The following is a 20,202-nucleotide window of genomic DNA, read 5'->3' on the forward strand; positions in this document are numbered from 1 at the left end:
TCACCGATAATTTATCGAAAGCCAGGTCCAAACGGACCCTGTTACACTAGAAAAACCCCAAACGTCATAACCTGGGTCGTAACAATATAAACATAGACAGTACAAGTGTATATTTATGAAACAACAATATTTTTTCAATATTGTTTTAACATTTTATCATCGTTATTTTTATTTTTTATTTATTTTTATCTTCATTTTTTTTAATAACACCAGTTTTAAAACCTAGTGCCAGTTAGCAGATACATGCACGTGTTTGAAACAAACCATCATGGCCTACATCGATAAACACATCTCAAAACCTTCATAAAAGCTTGTCGAAATTCTTTACTCGTATAGGCGTATATAAACGGATTCAGGGTCGAATTTAGGTATGTCATCCAAAAAAAGAACGTGTACAAATCTCCCGGAACCAACTCTGATGCCCATGCGTACGTATCAAAGACGATGTAAAACGGGAACCAACATATTAGATAGCTACTCATCACGTAAGTCAGAGTTATGAAAATCCTTCGCTCTCGAACATTCCCACCATTCTCCTTCCTGAATGGATTCCTCCGGGAGTCGTAGGTTTTATATGTTTTTGTCAATCTTCCTTTCGAGCCAAATCCAGTTTGGCTTGTAGAGGCTCCGTCCGCAGTACTTCTACCGACACTCAAATACTTGTTTGGGGTTTTATCAGTCATCGTACGATCTCCTCTTGATTCACTATTTTGCAACACGTTAGCCCTGGCAAGATTGACATCAGTTCTTACCGTAGACACGCTACTTCGGGTTTGAAGGCTAATCCCTGTGTTTGCCGCGATTTTTAATGCTTGGCATCGCATAACGTAGAGCACTTTCAAATAAGAGAACACCATCACCAGGCAGGGAATGTAATGCCCCATTATAGCCACAAATATGACAAACTCGCGGTTGTTCGACGGCTCCCAGATACAGAAATGATCCTCATTATGTTGCAGTCGGTCGGCGATAAAGGGTGGTGTCCATACTGCAACTACACAGAACCTGCAAATAATGATCGAAAAAAAGCGTATAAGACAAGTAAAGACTTTGTTTATATATATATATTTGAAACACACCCACTAATTCTGATGCTATGAGGCGTTGACAGAATTAATTTTACCCTTATGTTGCTGTCAATTTTGCAGCCTCATTCAAACCCTGACGATTGTCTTCATATATTCACATATAAGATGTATTTTCCGCTTTCGAGGGATCCCTCTTCCGGAACTAATTACATTTATATCATTTTCATCTGTATTGCACGTTCGCTTTAGTCAATATTTCTGCGCAAAGAACCCCCCCCCCCCCTTGATATTATACGAAATGTAATAAAATGAAATAATATTAAGTAAAGCTTCATACTGGCTTAATTGATCATACAAGTAAATGCATGAGGTGACTACAACGAATCCCTGAAAGCTTCCTAGAAGAAGAGTCTTAAATACCTTATGCAAATATCACCATTAGACTTATAACTTTAATATCATCACGCAAACATTCCAAAGGCGTGTCTTATTACACTTGGCATATTAAATACGTTCTATAAGCATACGTTTGAATAAAATGACAAGGTAATTTGCTGCCAAGGCAACAGTTTCTACCTGCGTATTAAAACAACCCTCTTAGTTTAAAATGAAACTTGATGTTAACTGATTTTTTACACCTTTAATGTACGATATGTTTTTTCAAATAATTGCAATTAAAAGAAATGAATAATTTTGATCTGAAACCAAGTTGCAGCTTATAGAAATCAGGATGTTTTATTAATTATTTGCATGTATATTGTTGCCTTACAAATGATTGCAGCGTCGTTCTTCTTTAACGTTGTATTCAAATCATTCGACCTAAAGATATTAACAGTATGATATCAAAATTATTTCCATGAAATAAGTATAATTATCTTGTTTATTTTGCTAAACAGACACCAATCATTAAACTGGTCGTATTATTTTGATACTTGTACCAACGTTTTTCTTAGCTTAACTTTTACTTAGATCCGGATTAATAGGATATAATTAAAAAAAAAATCCAATGCGTTTCGCTTAATGAAACATTTCTCATCGAAGAATATCCATAGCTAAAACGTAAGGCATTCGATTTAGTTATTTAAAGACCTTTTCTATTTTATTGTTTTTCGTGTCAAAAGATAATCGTTCACTTCCGAGCAGATAAAACGCTCACCTGTAAATGAGGATGTCAAGTGTTATCGCTTGACAGATGGGAAATTATAGCATTCATTAACACCGGCTTGGATGATATCTTCAAGAATAGAAGGAGTCCGAGAATTAAAATGAAATATTCGGAAAATATTCATGGACGTTCAAGTTTGTAAAAACATACGCCAGAAACGAAAATTGCAGTCGGCGTTCATGGCTTTATCATTTGAATATCTTCCCATAGTGACACAAATAATTCATCTGGTAGGAGAATACCATACATTACGTTTACCATTAAACCAATTTCAAACAATATTAAGCTTGACATTTTTATATGAAAACCTTTCGGAAGCAGAATCTTTATCCAACATATGGACTGTGTGAAACATTTCATTTACAGTAATGATATATTTCAACGCTGTTTACTTTACATCGGCTAAAGCGCTTCCTGTTCCTAGGAATCATCAAAAATATGAAATGATATCTGTGACAAACAATCTAAAAAGGAATAGTTATTCCACCGACTCATGTCAGTTGTTCTTGAAGTGTTTCTTGGAATAATTTGCCGCTTTAACTTTTTCCTTTGGCTTCCTGCAACTTGCAATATCAATATTGATTGTAACTCTGAATTATCCAAGTATCAATGAAAGCTTCTGTAATCACTCACAGAGAAGCGGATTATGGCAATTAAATGATATATAATTACAAGGACCTTTTTAAAGCATGACATTATGTGATTCATGCATAAACGACCAGTAATGTTAATGATGGGGTTACTTCACACTCGAAGTATCATTCATGTGTATGTTATGAATATTGAGCACACATGTTTAACCACTCGAAAGAATATCAAAGACTACCAGAACATATATGAATCAATAACACTAATTTTGAAATACACCAATTTATTTATATATGTGCCAATATGTTTAAGGTAGACGTTAAAATTATGGTTAAGTTTACCTATAAAGCTTAAGGAAAGCTATAATGTGTTTCTGGTTAGGTTGTAACCGAATGTCTCTTCAGCGTGAGTCGGATACATCTTCCATTCACTATATACGTCTTGGACGGGAGTGGTCAGTTCTGTCATTAGTCTATATACGTATTTGGCAAAAGGCAGGACACATGTTCCGTTAGTCAATAAACCTCAATGTAGCAGTTTTTAAGGAGTGTTTATTTAAAATAAAGTACTTTTCAAACCGATGCTGAAAAATTACAGTGACAGTTTCTATTTTTTTTATCTCACTGCAAGAGTTTGATGTATACATAAACATATTGAAACTATTACTATGATGTGTTACTCTGAACAAATCAAAACCAATATCGCTACAAACACGATAGCAATACGTGAATACGAACAGATTGACGAATGTATAATGTCATTTTACAATTGACGTATAAGTGTTTGGATATAAAAAGCTAATATAAAGTACGAAATAAAAATATAGGTGGTAACAAGGTGGTAACAAGATTCAATACACTTTCAAAAGCAATCAAATACAAGTATATAAAGGATATTGCATTGATCACTCAGAAACGGGATGTATTAAACGACGTTAACATGATAAAAAATAGCCTTGGTCGTTTTTTAATCACAATCTAGTAAACGAATATACAGAATAGCGTATTGAAAACAAGAAATGTTACAGTATTTTTAAATCTTATGTATATATTTTAATATGTGCTGCACTGAATGCATAAAATGTTGTTATCAACGCGAAAAAATTAAATTGCTACTCATATCATATTACCTATTAGTATATACTATATTGTTGACATGTAGAATTATGTATAAATTGTTTTTTGTTTTATTTTAGGAAAGTTGGAGATAATTTCCTTACCATATAAACATGAGTATCATTACAGTTCGGCAACGGTTGTTATATTTTTTGTAATTGATAGCCCATGTGACGCACCAGAAGCGGTCTACGGAGATAGCGACTAACGTAAACACAGACGCAAATGTCATCGCAAAGTCAAAGTAGATCCACACACCGCACATGATGCGTCCGAACGGCCAGTATCCAAGCAGCGTATCCAACGTATGAAAGGTCATTGCCGTTATGGCAACGAAGAAGTCCCTTACTGCTAGGATTAGTATGTAGAGGTTAAATGGGTGTAATAAACGTCTCTCAATTGCGAACGATAGGAGTACAAGCAGATTTCCAAATATTGTCACTAGGTCCATTAGAGTCTACACCACGGCAAGGATAATGTTTTTAGCCGTAACTTGAAAATCTGGAGGCACAAACTCAGTATTATTGTTTCCAGTATTAACTACTGTGGTGTTTTCAAAATGTGTAGTATTATTAGCAATTCCCGTCATTGTAGAAATGAATTAACTTCTTAAATTACTATTCAGTTCTAATGTATGATATATTATCTTTAAAATCCAGTGACATACATGCAACGTATGAAATATTGTTTAAAGCACTTCACTAGCTGACATGAAGCTCCCAGGAGTATTTCCACTGAAAACCTGGGAAAAACTTATATACAGTGTTAGAAAGTAAAATCGATTAAGCGGCCCAGGTCTAACTTCAGAATGGATAAAGTTATTATATTTTATTTAAGAAAATAATGTGTAGCCTTTCATCCCTATTCTGTAAATTGTTCGACAAGGCCTTTTTTGCGATATTGTCTAAACATATCCAAAGATGTTGCGTTGATCGGAAAATATCCGCAGGAAAATTCTGCATTAAAAGAATGGATTTCATAGTGTAAACATGTACGTTTAGTAAAAATACCCATAACAATTATGTTTACATACTAGCCTTATATTTATAGTACAAGTATTGATATACGTTAGTTTGAGTTTTCCTTAACTTGATTAGGCCACTAATGAATTTATTTGTATTGAGCCTTTCAATGCTGTACCTAAAAATTTACACATCTCTTGCAAAAATGTAAATAGGTCGGTCTCATATTTGTGAAGTGGTCTTTCACAGATCTGTATCAGATTGCGTACTAAACTTACTCTCCTAGTGAGATGTCATTGACGATAACCGAACACTAAAGATAACAAAATGTTGATGTGGTGTATGTATGAGCTGTGTTGATTTTTCGTTGTCCATCATTCGTAAAGTGTCGGTTAAGCCTAAACATTGTGCATCTTAGCAAGGTCTTCGTTGAATCTTCTGGACTTTGACAGAATAACTTCCTTCTGCAGCAGGTATTGACCAACAGTGTTTAGCTAGTCGTTTACATTTCAAAGAAAAAATAACAAATTATCGTCATAGCCGTGGTGATGATGAAGTTGTCGTGATCGTCAACCGCTTCGTTGCAAACAAAGCTTCAATCATAACAAAAAAAAATGACCAGACATAACCAGACAGATATTTTAAAATCCATGTGCGAAAATGAACTCATATTGATAAAAGGCCTTTAAGTTTTGAATATTTAGAAGTTTTCAGGAGAAAAATCTCGCAGAGAAAAATACACAATGAAATAAAATATGCCACTTTCGAAGAACTTGATACAGACTAAGTAAAATTATAACCAATGTGTTTCTCTTTCAAAATTCATACAAAATACTCCATGTTTTGAAATTTCGCAATTGGAAACTTGAGTACATGAATAGAAAAGTTTAATATTTCTTTTTTTTTATAGCCACGATTAACATTTAAATATGAGCAATGCTTTAATGTGTTATATAAAACACCTGTGTTATAAAACATTAAAACATTTACTTTATTTATTTGTTTACATTCAGGGGGCTGGCATCATTTGTTACGCAGAATCTCAAAACGGTTTTATAGGATTTACCACACTGGAGTTTGATCACAATGAATACGTATTCGGTAAGAAATGAGGTGTGGATTACACTCCTATCGGTGAGATCATTGCATTTGAGGAAGTAAAATTTTGACAATGAAAGTTTGTCTAGAAGAAAATAAGGAAGAAAAACACCGCACTTGAGCAAAACATACACTGTTATTTATTCTGTCCGATTTGTGACATAGACACACATTTAAAATTGCATTAATTTTGAGAATGGAGACTAATAAAAGACATGTTTGAAAAATATCCAAAGATATCCAAACAGCTTGATAATTGTACATGGAAAAATACATAAAGTATATCGAGGGACAGTACTCTAATTCATAAGTTGTATCAATATTTTAAGCATTTTACATGCTGCAATCGGTAATTCAATGAAATGCTCATTTAATCACACCATTACAATTTTAGAAGTACAATTATATGTTGTATTGCAAGACAACAGCTCTTTTGATTAATAACTTATAATTATTGTATACTCTATTCACGTACAAATCACTTAAAAGTGTGAATTCAACATCTTTTGCATTTTCAAACACTAGTTTCTGTTTCGTTTTAATTTGAAACTCAAGGTAGAAATGCGTAAATGAAAGAAGTTGTCGTATAGTAATTGGTAAAATTAAGTTTAATCATATTTTAAGATGAATTAAAGAATTACATATTTTGTTTAACGTCGTGATGTTTCAGTTTAATGCAAATTCAAGTAAACACATTCTAAAACAAGCACATTTTTCTTATTCAATTCTAACAATTAAATATATAACATCACAATCAAATTTTGAATCTCAATACACACGAGACAATATCATTAATGAAGAAATTACAACAGATGCTGGGCACCAAATGGGCTGATAATGTATTTAACAAAGAGTATGGGTACATCTGTTTTCAGCATGTTTTATGGATCTAATTATTGAGTCAAACCCCGCAGAAAAAGCTAGTTCACTGACGGCTACAATGTTTTATGTTCAAATTTTATGTCTGGTAACCGAAATCAATTTTGGTATCATTTTGAATATATCAATTTCCAGTTTACTAATATGTAAACTAGATAACCAAAAGTACATCATACAGTTATTACAGTTTATATATTTGCTCTTATTTTCAACTGCTGAACTGGACGCATTTTCCTTTCGTGGATACAAATCATTTTCTAATGATATTTAAACACTACGATGTCACAAGGTATCCAAATTTCACATATGTGTGTCAAAAACCTAAACATGTTGTTTCAGAATACGTGCATTTTTATGCTGCTTGTTCTTTATAATTAATTCTTGTTTGACACCTCTTGCTCTTCAATTGAGTTCCAGAGGATTTTGTTCCGAATCACACAGTATAAAAAGGATGTGCCTCATCCTCAGAGCTATCACTGTCCGCCTCTTCAAAATATCCCAAATACGTTTTTACAGTATGCGTAAGCTCCTTTCCATAGTGTCCAGCAATGTTATGTCTCTGCTTATCTTTGCAAATTCGTTTGAATATTTGTGGAATTGCGCAAATTAATAAAGCCGTTCCAACATGCATAATTATATGAAGTTCCTTGAAACTGTCCGTCTTAATAAGCAGATTGATACACACCAAAAGAATCCCAAGAACAATGACAGTTTTAAGGAATGTAAGAAATACAAGCTTTCGCCTCGGGCATATGGTTTCTACGACAAGTTCAAACAAAGATTCCCGAACTGCTTTTCTACCTTTATACTTACAAATCATCCTCCTTTGCAAACAAGTGTTCCCCCTTTCCAGTGAACTTGCTATTTTAACGATATCACTAAGTAGTTGACGATATTTCATGGAATACTCACTTATACTCTCCGAAATGTAATAAAATACGGTGATTACAAAAATCATGTACCCATATGATGATTTAGGATAGACAACTAACCCAGTAAAGGTAAATATAGCAACACGCGATATAAATAATGTTGCGTCGAGGAAAATATTTCCAAACATGAACAGAAAATATAAAACTGCGAGCACGAGAACTGCTGTCCAAATATAATTTCCAATTAAACCGTTTAAGTACAGGAAAGCGTGTCTTCGAAGAGGTCTACAGTATGCTTTGACGATAATTATTCCGAATGAAATAATCGGAAGGCCATATATAAGCAGCGATAATAGCAGCTCTACTATGCACAGTGCCAAATAAAATGGTAAAAATGGAACATATCCAACTTTCCTTTTAATTTTCCTCCAGCGTAGTAATTGAATTGCGATGGCATGCTTCCAAAACTTAATATTCAAGAGCATGAAAAACTGTGCAATGAAAAGAGTGTATATTTTGTAATACCCGTTTGCCACAGACACATTTTTAGAACCCAATATGCCGATCCTTTTTACTGTGAGTAAAATTGGAGATGATTCAAACTCGGACCTTGATGTTCGATTCACCAATACAGCTTCAGATAGAAGGTTCATCGGTGATGCAGGCATCACAACAAGTAGTTCAGTAATAAGCAAATAGCAGGCTAGAGCAACATAAGGACCACCGATATACGGCAAGAAGTTCTCTTTGCTCTTTGAATAACCTGTTACCATGGAGCGAAACCCAAGGAGTACCCCACTATCGGCGGAGTCGATGACAAAGTCATATAAAAATATGTAATCCAGTAAAAGTTGAAGTCCAATTATGATGAAACTTAGGAATGGAAAAAATAATCGTGCACATCGCCCGAAATAACAACTCACACAATTGCTTTGATCACCGTCATTTCCGTCATGACATTCTTTCATTGGTATAAACAAAGTGTTGACCAAGGTAACATGATTGGTATCTTCAAATATGAATGTGTCCTTGTTTTGAAATCGATGACTGTACTCTACGTCCACATTTGAAAGTCGACGTGGATTACGTCTTCTTTCAATTTCAGATAACTTAATGGTACTCTTTTGCTGCGAAAAACATCTGTACAGTGTGTACATGATGAAAATAGGAGAATATATGAACAGAGTGACAGACACAATGCTAGGAAGAGCCCACCAGATGGTGTCATATTTCAAAGTTTGCTCTCTACACGTCGTCTCCCTTTTTGGAACAAAAGTATTATTGTAGAAGTAATTGCAACATTTGTGTTTCACAGCTTCTATTGGGCATACAATGTGTTTGCAAAGAACGTAAGGTTCTATGTACATTCGCTTCTTGTAACAGACGAAGCTGGGTCCGTACATATCCGCATCGATTGTCATCATTTCATCTACCAAACTCTTTAACGCCTTCGCAATTTTCTTATCATCGTCTTTGTTGCCAACAGTTATGTTAAGGCAGTTACCTGATTTTCGTTGTAGAGGTATATTCAAAGGCTTTCTTATCACCTTTGCATACAGCAATGTCATTGACCAAATGCCGAATTCAGCAGGCCATTTGAGGAATTCAAAAGCACCTTTCTGTCCCCAAAATGTCCATATCCAAATGTTATCTCCAATTATAAGTACGGGATGCTTAAAAACAATACCTGAGTCATGGGCTGGTGTTAGATTTAAGAAAACAAAGTTGCTTTCTGAGCTTGTAACTGCATGCCGAAACCTATTGATTGATCGTGAGTCAATTTTTAAAGTGCATATTTCATTTTCAGCATCAGTTTTACGAATTTTACTTTCTGACGTATTGATCACTGATCGATTTTCGACACTACCTAGACTTTGCTGGTCATGTTGTTTTTCTGGTATCAAATAGCCATTTCCTTTTGTAACCGGCGAAAAGTCACCCCTTTGTACAGGTGTATTTAAACATCCATTCACAAAATATATAATTGTAATTGTAAATAGAACTACTGGTCGTGTGGTTAAGTACATCGTTCTGAAATTAAAACAAAAAAGATTGAGTAATATCATATATTTTTGTGCAAATCATAGGCACTTTTAGTAAATTGAGTAAATTAAAATATTTAGTTTGAATTTGAAAACGATAAAGTATATCTCTATGAAGTGAAGTACATAAGCTGTAGTGAAGTTTCCAAATTTGGCTGTGAAACAATTTATTGAACTGATTTTCTTCCTTAATTTTACACTGCTTGCTTTCTATTTAGCGATTTACAATATGTTTCTTTTAAAGCCAATTATTAAAGGCAAGGTTTGGTAAATCAATCTTCGTGGTTAAACATAAGAGTATTCTGTGGTGTTTGTTCATGTGGCGCTTTCGGTCAACATCGTGTGAGCCTATAGATTCTGCCTTTAAACAGCGTTTTATTTCAATTCATCACTAAAATATAACTTAAAATGAATACATATTTGTGTTACACATGGAAGCTGCCGGACATTTGTGTTTTGCGTCGTTATTTTGTTCATTTGATTGCCGTAAATGGCTCATGCTTAATTGTGATGAATAAAAGTTTGATTTGCGCACGCGTACCCAAATCTGGGAGATGTAGATAACACATTGTCCATTTGATCTGAATGTCGGCTGGATTATTTAAACTTAGTTCTGTATTATTGTAAAATTATTTTGAAGTTGATTTGTTTGAATTCGTATCGTTTAATTTATTGCGAACATGATATTAAACACTAGTAATTGCAAATCAAGACAAGGGGCTTACATGTTTGAAATAATGTTGTCAATGCCAAAGCGAATAGCATGTGTAAAATATGGCATAGAACAAACTGGAGTTACACAACAATACTGGTATAGGTTCTACTAAGACTCCTAATGTGAAGAAATCTTGAGACTTGGCCTACCTGAATATCATTAACTTAAAGGCGGTTTATGGTAACACATTGGTTTAGAAATAAATATATGAAAAAGTTTAAATCATTTATAACGTATTGAAAAATACGTATCGCTTTCATAATATTAAAAAATAATCAAAGAGCCCGCTTTCTTTGCAACATATATTCAATTTCATTATTACTTTGAATATCGTCTGTGCAGAGATATCAATAATACGTATGCATCACGTTACTTTGTAAATCTCTAAAGCTCTTACAAATCAGAACAACAAATGTGTTGCAAACCAAACCTGTTGAATCTCTTCCTTTTGTGTAAAACAGTTTTAATTTACTCATAATCCATGTAGCATTTACAAATGTATACACTGTCTAACACCGTTCTTTCATCTGTTCATACTTGTTCATCTTGAATACTTGTGTTTGTGTATTGCTGCACGTGTTGTTCAGTTCAAGTCACATGCTCTTATAGAGCCTTGATATTAAAATAAATTTTGAAGAACTTCAAACTTAAACAATATTCCACACGAACTCGAACACGAGCAGGAAGAAGGCGTTTCACAACTTCGCAAGTATTGCGATTACTTGAAATTTGAAACAAAAGGTTACCTGAACTCGAACGAAGAAGGAAGTATTTTGAAACTTCTCAAATATTGCATAAGCTACGTACATCATAGGGAAACTATGAATGAACTTCAAGTCATAAATTAGGGAAATAATAGCATTTATGTCATACCTGTTATTTCCGTGTATAAAACTGAATGATTTAAACATAAAATCAAATAGGTACGGGATATCACTTAAGACTAAAAGAAAACTAATGACCTTTTTATTGATTTTACATGTTATAACAAAAGTAAAAGAAACGTTGTTTCGGTCAGACATCTTTAAATACTATCCGTGTATAGCACACGACTTTATTTGTACCAGGTACATATTGACACTCCGGTTTAACAAGCCAAGTAAAAGAAAATTGATCAGTTTTAAACATCATTTTAAGGCGTTACGAGCATATATGCAGACTATAACTATACATATATTCTTGAAGTACTACCCCGAAAATACGTTTCAGCCAATAAAATAACTACTCTAAATGATAAATCAAGCAAAAGTAGATACCCAAGGTATCAAAGTTTCAGGAATGATGACATGTTTTTCTATTTGAATTGAATTGAGCATGTGTAGAGCACACGTGTTGTTAAAAAGGGAAATCAATCAATACACAGTATTAAACCATATTCTTGTAGTTATTTCCCTTATATCGTTCAATTGACTAATGCTCAAAATGCTTTTAAGTAATGTTATTTCTCTTTCAATATAAGATCAGACGCCAAATCATAGTTAATATAGAAAAATATGTACTAGTAATACATAGAAACTTATTATTTCATATTTAAACTTATTCGTTCCACATTTTGACAAATCTTTGACTAATTATTTAAATGAAAATGAAATCCTGTAGCACTAGTAAGAGGAATTGTACAAATGGGACTAAAAAGTACCAATTATAAACGGTTAGCAAGCATTTGAAGCGAGAATGAAAGACGCTTGATACCTTGCTACGAATCGCCAGATGAAAAACACCCTAATAAATGGCTTGTATGCAAACGGAAAAGGAAAGTAAGTTTTGCATAAAATCTTGATCATATGCACAATTGATATATCAGGAACATGCTCTATAACAGAACATAATATCAGTTTTATTCCAAAATATTGTAAGTAGAAACTTCGGTGGAACTGTTTAAGATAAGGTACGATATTTATAAAGGACGCAACTTGCCGTGATACAGATCTGCATGCAGAAATGCTTCCTTTCATAATTTTCCTTTAAATCATTTCAATCTGTTGTACATAACGAACTTCACTGTTGGCTTTCTTCGTGTGGAATCCTCTGCTAGTAGATCAAGATCAGCGTAAATGAGTGCTCCATCCTCGGTCTAAATGGTGAAAAATATGTTGAAAGGTATCAATCACATGTTAAAGAGCAACTGCTACGAATGTTTGTTTAACTCATTATTCAAAGATGGACAAAGAAATGGACATAAGCATGAAACAAACTGATCGAGTGACTAAAAACCAGCATAATAATAATAATTATCGATACTGACCAATCATATTTCGTAGTTGGTCATCAATTCCATACGTTTTGTGATATATAATTTAATATTTTATTAATATTTCAGGGAATTTAGGAGATACAAACTGGGGTGACTAAAGCATTTTCAAAATAGGGAGTAGAAGATATATTATATACAGGGTGTTTTAGCCATATTCACAAAGCGTTAAAGACACATTAACGACACTGATGGAGTTTAAGTCATATTCACGACAAGTCGATTAAAACAAATCAACAAGAAGCAATTTATGACATATTGAGAACAGGGAGTTTTAGCAAACATATTCATAAAATGGAGTTGAAGACATATTCACTACAGGTAGGTTAGGACATATTCACTACAGGGAGGTTAGGACATATTCACTACAGGGAGGTTAGGACATATTCATTACAGGGAGGTTAGGACATATTCACTACAGGGAGGTTAGGACATATTCACTACAGGGAGGTTAGGACATATTCATTACAGGGAGGTTAGGACATATTCACTACAGGGAGGTTAGGACATATTCACTACAGGTAGGTTAGGACATATTCACTACAGGGAGGTCAGGACATATTCACTACAGGGAGGCTAGGAAATATTCACTACGGGGAGGTTAGGACATATTCACTACAGGGAGGTTAGGACATATTCACTACGGGGAGGTTAGAAAATATTCACTACGGGGAGGTTAGGACATATTCACTACAGGTAGGTTAGGACATATTCACTACAGGTAGGTTAGGACATATTTATTGCAAGGAGGTTAGGACATATTCACTACAGGTAGGTTAGGACATATTCACTACAGGTAGGTTAGGACATATTCACTTCAGAGAGGTTAGGACATATTCACTACAGCTAGGTTAGGACATATTCACTACAGGGAGGTTAGGACATATTCACTACAGGTAGGTTCGGACATATTCATTGCAAGAAGGTTAGGACATATTCACTTCAGAGATTCTAGGACATATTCACTACATTGAGGTTAGGACATATTCACTACATTGAGGTTAGAAAATATTCACTACAGGGAGGTCAGGACATATTCACTACAGGTAGGTTAGGACATATTCACTACAGGAAGGTAAGGACATATTCACTACAGGGAGGTAAGGGCATATTCACTACAGGGGGTCAGGATATATTCACTACAGGGAGGTTAGGACATATTCACTTCAGGGAGTTAAGGACATATTCACTTCAGGGATGTTAGAACATATTCACTACGGAGAAGTTAGGACATATTTATTACAGGAGGTGTAAGACATATTCACTACAGGGAGGTTTGGACATATTCACAACAGGGATGTTAGGACATATTCACTACAGGGAGGTTAGGACATATTCACTACAGGGAGGTTAGGACATATTCACTACATAGATGTTAGGACATATTCACTTCAGGGATGTTAGGACATATTTACTACAGGGAGGTTAGGATATATGAACTACAGGGGGGGGGGGGGTTTAGGAGGTGTTTAATATAGGAAAATTAAGACATAACCACTGCAGGAAAACAATTTTACTTCAAGAATATAAGACATATTCACTGATGAGAGTGTAAAACAAATTATCTGCAGTGAGTGTATATAAAATTATCTACAAAAAGTTTTAGCCATTGTCACTATAGTGCTTTTCAAGACTTATCAACATTCGTACCTGAGGTTTGGGAGCCTGTCTCACTGCCCTTTAAACAACACAGGAGTGCTCAACCGGTTCAACAATAGCTTCAGTAGGAGCATCACCGTGATTGGAACCAGCGGGATCGTTGTGATCAGGATCTTGTCAAAAATATGAATATTTACTTCAGTACTTTCTGAATCCATTACTTAATTCATTGGCATTTTAGTTAACTGTTTTGCTTCATAAATTGACACTGAGTGTTTTTTATCAAACCAATACTGTTGTCAGAAATAATACAATTCATTCCAGTAACTTAGTACCTGCAACAGCTATCCCTTTTTGGTAACATGTTACCGAAAAGAAAAAGTTATTAATCAACAAAGCATCATTGACATTACCATCAGATGCAATGCTTATGTTCTTTTCGTACACAAGTTGTTAAATTGTAAAGAAAGCATTCCGAAAGAATGAAGAATGAAAGGTCACATTGGAGAGGCAACAGTTTGCATGCTATTATCTAGCGGATGAAAACTCCTGCAAAAAACATGAAGGTATAAATGATTAGATTTGTGATTAAACAATCATTGTGTCATTATCAAAAACAGTGTTAGTCCCTGACATTAACTGTGTACATTCCTTTATCAGTGAATACATCGTTTGATCCGCGGAAATTTCAGTCATTGATAGTCTTAAGGGTCTCACATACAGAACTGGTGGATGTTTAAACTATGTTGGAATTAAGTAAATATTTATGAAGAGACACAAAACAGCAACTGGCAGATACCACATATTTTAACAGATTTTTTTAAATCGAAGCCGAAAACCATCTAAAGTGTGAGGTTTCCAATAACAGTGAAGAAATTGTTCAAATTTAAAGCTTCTTTTGACGGACAATAATGATGCTGTAATATGCTATCTTTATACATTTCAAAAAATATCAATTTCTTTAATAAATGACACTATAAACGTGATTGGGTAATTTTAAATTGAGAAGAACGTACAGTTTTCGCTCCTGTATATGCATATTATCAGAACGTTCTCTCGTCGAAGTTTCCTTACGTGTTTTCCATACAATCACGCAAATGAATGCTATTATAACGATAAGTACAATCGCCAGACACCCGCAAATAATTCTGATCAGCATGGAGGAAGAGATGACTTTACCAGTGGATCGTGACGTAGGCATTGGAATCGGTTTTGTTGGTTCAGAAGTTTTATCTACAATAAATGAAATTTAATACATGTGTCCTTTATATTGCAACCATAATCTCCAAAAAGCTATCAAGATAATGAAAACATACATAGCAAAAATGATAAAAAGCGTGGACATTACTCATTTTGCAGCTTAATACGGGCGTTTTCATTGAAGTTGCAGAGTTTGTTTTCGGTCTTTTTATAGCCGCTGCTATTAACCCAAACGCCAATCCTACTGTTATTTTACATTAGAATTCCCGAAGAATCTTTGAAATTAATTGGTAAAGAAATGATTTTATTTTTACGCGAATCGTGAAAAAAAACATAAAATCATATCACTCACGTTATAATTTGAAGTTTTGTAAACAGTAAGTATTTGTTTTAGGTTTTAAACTTTTAAAGTTTTCTTTCTTTTTTCGGTTCTATAGCGAAGCACTTAACGAGATTAATTACCGCCTCCAAGTTAACATTCCAGCAGAGTTTCATTAACTTGTAAATACCTTTGACCAAGATGAACACAACACTTTCCTCCAAACCAATCGAGTTACTCGCAATGCACGTGAAGTTATGGCGACCAGTGGATTGAAATTGCATGTTAAGTTCTAGGCTGACATCAGTTCTTTTACCTGAATAAGCAAGTGTTAGGTATACATATATAATATGATGGCATATTTTCATTCAGACTAAATTTCTATCTTTTGACAAGCGAATGGCCATACTGCTTTGTACCTGTATATTATGTTATGCTTTAAAGCAAACAAATCAGACTTAAACAAGTACCTATGTTATTCGGAGAAGTGTTTGACCATTCGATCTTAGCTGCTGGGTTTGCGTCACATTGACATAAAACGCTTATACTGTCACCCACATTGTTCGTTATTGAGGAACTGGGAGAAAAACTAATGAACGGCTTGTCTGAAAGATAACATATTAAACATATGTCTCAAATCTTGATAAACACACTTCACATGTATATCAATTAAACGCCATGTTTAAATAAATTGGTATATTTTTTTATAAATATCAGTGCTTAGTGTATGGCACTAGGTGAATGTGGTCGTGTTCCACTTTGCGTGATATATTATTTCAAATGTATTAACTATTGGTGTAAACTTTTGCATATACAAACCCATCGCAACCCAAAACATTGTTACGTTATGTTAAAACGTCAAACGATATTAAAAGAAATAATTGGGTAACAAACGTTAGAGAAATATTAGTTCAGTATGGCTTTGGTTACAGTTAGATAATGGTTTTGTTTTTAGACAAGTGGTAATACTTATTTTTTATTGTTACAAATTGCTGATTGATTTTAAAATTTGTCTAAAAGTTGTATTAAGCAATGACACCACTGTATTGTAACTTATGACGTATATAAAATTGTATGTCTTTTGTACTGAATATTTACATTCGTACTTTTCTGAACGATAAAACTTGTGTTCATTTTGCATGAACCGGTCGACATTTCCTGACCTTTGTAGGTTTGGGTTTGCAAGAAAGCAACGCTTTGATTGGGCGCTGGTGAATCACCGTACGTAGAGATATCTTACTATGATCTCCTTTTTGCTAAATATAGCACGGATCATGTATACAAACAACTGATAATATGGCACTGTAAATGTGTCGGGTTTTTTTTCTAAAAGTTTTGACACGTAAAATGTCGAATAGCATTTCTTCATCATGATAATGATATAATGGTATTCCTCATATTAAAGAAGAAAATTACAAAAAAAATCATAATAAATTATCAAACAACATTTAAATACGTGAAATGATTGGAACCTGTCAAATTGTCATGTATTTTTTAAGTAAGAACAATCGTCTTAAAGTGTCCACTCGGGACGACTTGCACATCATTAAACTATTAAACTTTATGATGTAAACATTCTCTTTATGGTTTTCACTGCTCATTATTAGTATTTTATTGATACATGATAAACACGCATTGCTCTCTGTTTTGAACATGGGTGAATCAATATTACTATGTATATGTAGTTTTGATCAAACTTGCCATTTAAATATATTTAAAATGAAGAACTTATCTAACTGAAATATACTTACATAAAACATTAATTGTAGAAGTCGAGCATTTCGTTTTCATTTTCCTTGTGTTTTTGTAATACTCTTTAAACTCAACGCAACAATATATACTCAAAGTGTTGTCATATCGGCTGAAAGGTTTTTCTAGGATTGTTTCAGCATTAACTGTTTTTATCGCCTTCAGATTTTGAAAAGCTGTTGCTTGTATTGTAAGATGTTGAATTGTACATGAAGTAGAGTCTTGGCTCTGGTCTGGCATTGAAGGTTTGATATAAAATAGTTGCATTTTTCCCTTCTTTAATTGAGTCCGGCAATGTTATTGTAGGAATCGATGGTTTTCCTATAAGTAAAGATATGCTTGTAAATTTATGTTCGTATTAGTGTGACAATTGCGCTTTTTATCAGTTTTCTCATCTCATAATATTGCATTACCATTTTTGATTTACTGGTATGTCTTTTCAAGTTGTAATAAATACTGTTGATATCGAAATATGCCTCGGTCTTAATCGGTCAAAGGAATCATTTAAACAATTATGACTCTCTACATAATTATAATAACGTCGTATCAAGAAATTTGCCTAAAAGCAGTCTGCCAAGATTCACCGTCACGATTAATTGAAAAATAATATTACAAATGACAATGTCGCCAAATAGTTTTGTCTTTTGAGTAGAAACACTTACTTAAAACTAATGCATTTTGTGATGTTTGTTTGTTTAAAAACTCGTGGCCTTATACCTTTGCTTTCTCTTTTCGATATGAGTTTAAACATCGCTACATTACACTGTTTCTGTTTCTTTGTTTTCCTTATCATATACTGTAACAGTATTTTCTTGTTTTACAATATGATTGATTTAAAACCACTTTCGCAGAACGATAAGAGTGATTGATACTGTTTCAGGGTGTTGGCCATCTCTAGTAGCCTCGCAAGTAACTGTATGATCTGTCTCTTCTTCACTCGGCATGTAGTCATAAACTGCTCGATACCATGGAGAGCCGTCCATGTTACCATTGGGTACCTTTCGACCATTTTGCTTGAGTATCAATTCCATGTCCTTCAACACATTATTATTTAACTCTAATACAGTTTATGGTATCACCAAAAATTCGCAAAGTATTAGTATGGTTCCTTAGGTTTAAATAAATTTTGGTAGAATCGTCTTAACGTATAAACATCAAAATTGTGTTCGCGAATTGCATTCAACTGAAAAAATACACTTATTTATTCAGTGCCATGCGATGGTAACCCTCTATTTATCATGAAGATCGGTTCAGTCTTCTTCATTATATGCAAATTATGCAGATGAAATATATAAATATATATATATATATATATATATTTATTTTCCTAATTTTGCGTTTACTGTTATGGATTTTTGTTTGCAATTCCTTTCAACGATAGTGGCATATCTTTAAAATGCTTTTGAATTAATATAAAAAACGAAAATTGTGTACCGTGTCTTTCTTGCTGATTCCAAACACAAAACATTCCACTTTCATGTAGACGCCAACCGTTCCGACCAGGCATTTTTCACAACCCAACTCTGGGATTGAAACGTTGTCAGGAAATTGGGGAATTGCTGAAAGGACATTTGGCTCTTAAATGTAAAAAAGCGATTACACAATGAATAAATCACAACTTACATTTCAAATAAGTGCATAATTGTTATGTCGCTACACCTTTATCATATCTTGGTCAGAAAGGAAAATTAAAAAAAAAACACATCAAAGTTCTGTTCAGTCAAAAGCAAACATCTTCGCACAGATTCATCCTTTGGGAAAAAAACCCTGTGAAGCTTCATTTTCATTTTCAGATTTGCTCTTTCAAAAAATGAGCAATAACAATGAAAATGTATGATGTAACACATAATGAATTATATCAATTGTAGCTATTTCAGTTCAGTGTCAAACTATCAGATATGGTATTCTTTTCCTTTTCATTATTCTTTAACAATGAAACTTATATTTGCGTTATTAATTTGGAAACTCGCAATGTGTATAGGTTATTTCTTATCTTGAGATATATATGGTAGTTAAACGTTCAAGCCTAGCGTTAATGACACTGTATATAATGGTTGAAAGCATTGTCTTTACTGACAAGGCAAAACCCCATTCAACCGAAAATATTTCGCCCCTACCGCTGTTTGATGCACACGTAAGAACTTGACACAATTGACTACATTTAGTTATTTTTGGCCTTTGTTTGGACACATTGTTTCCGTCTCTGTTTATATTAGTTAAATAAATTGCCGCTGATGTTATTGATAAGTATTAACTCAACCGCAATTAAGAATATGTTGTTAGTCGCTTGTTTTTCAAAGAACTCTTACAAAGGTGTAGTCTCTGATAACTGACAACCACGGTAGTGTTGTAGAATCCATAAAAATGATGTTGAACGTCAATTAAAAACAGTTTCAGACAAGTCACATAACTGAAAAATAATCTTAAGACTAACAATATAAAGTCAATTGTTTTATGATAAGTTGTCAGGCAAAAATAAATGTTGATTTGTTCTTCTTGACTAAGAACGAGTGTTCATGCAAAGCCCTTGCTTTTTTGTGTTTTTGTTGTGACTAATGCATCATCAGTCTAACTCCAAACGACATTAAAACAAACGTGTGATCCAAGGCCACCCGAAAAT

At 33.7% G+C, this 20,202-nt stretch overlaps 1 protein-coding gene and 1 pseudogene across 1 annotated transcript; both read right to left on the reverse strand.

Moving 5' to 3' along the window:
- Positions 1-266: 266 nt before the first annotated feature.
- LOC128235590 (dopamine D2-like receptor) lies at positions 267-4,485 on the reverse strand (annotated as a pseudogene).
- Positions 4,486-6,109: 1,624 nt separating this feature from the next.
- On the reverse strand, positions 6,110-11,243 carry LOC128234982 (uncharacterized). The gene is made up of 2 exons (XM_052949646.1): positions 11,211-11,243; positions 6,110-9,738 (listed from the first exon to the last, which is right to left on the reverse strand). Exon 2 carries the CDS (start codon positions 9,732-9,734, stop codon positions 7,269-7,271), a length of 2,466 nt encoding a protein of 821 aa, XP_052805606.1. The 5' UTR covers positions 9,735-9,738; positions 11,211-11,243; the 3' UTR covers positions 6,110-7,268.
- Positions 11,244-20,202: the final 8,959 nt, after the last annotated feature.

The sequence above is a fragment of the Mya arenaria genome, chromosome 5 (genome assembly GCF_026914265.1).
Source record: "Mya arenaria isolate MELC-2E11 chromosome 5, ASM2691426v1".
NCBI classification, from domain to species: domain Eukaryota; kingdom Metazoa; phylum Mollusca; class Bivalvia; order Myida; family Myidae; genus Mya; species Mya arenaria.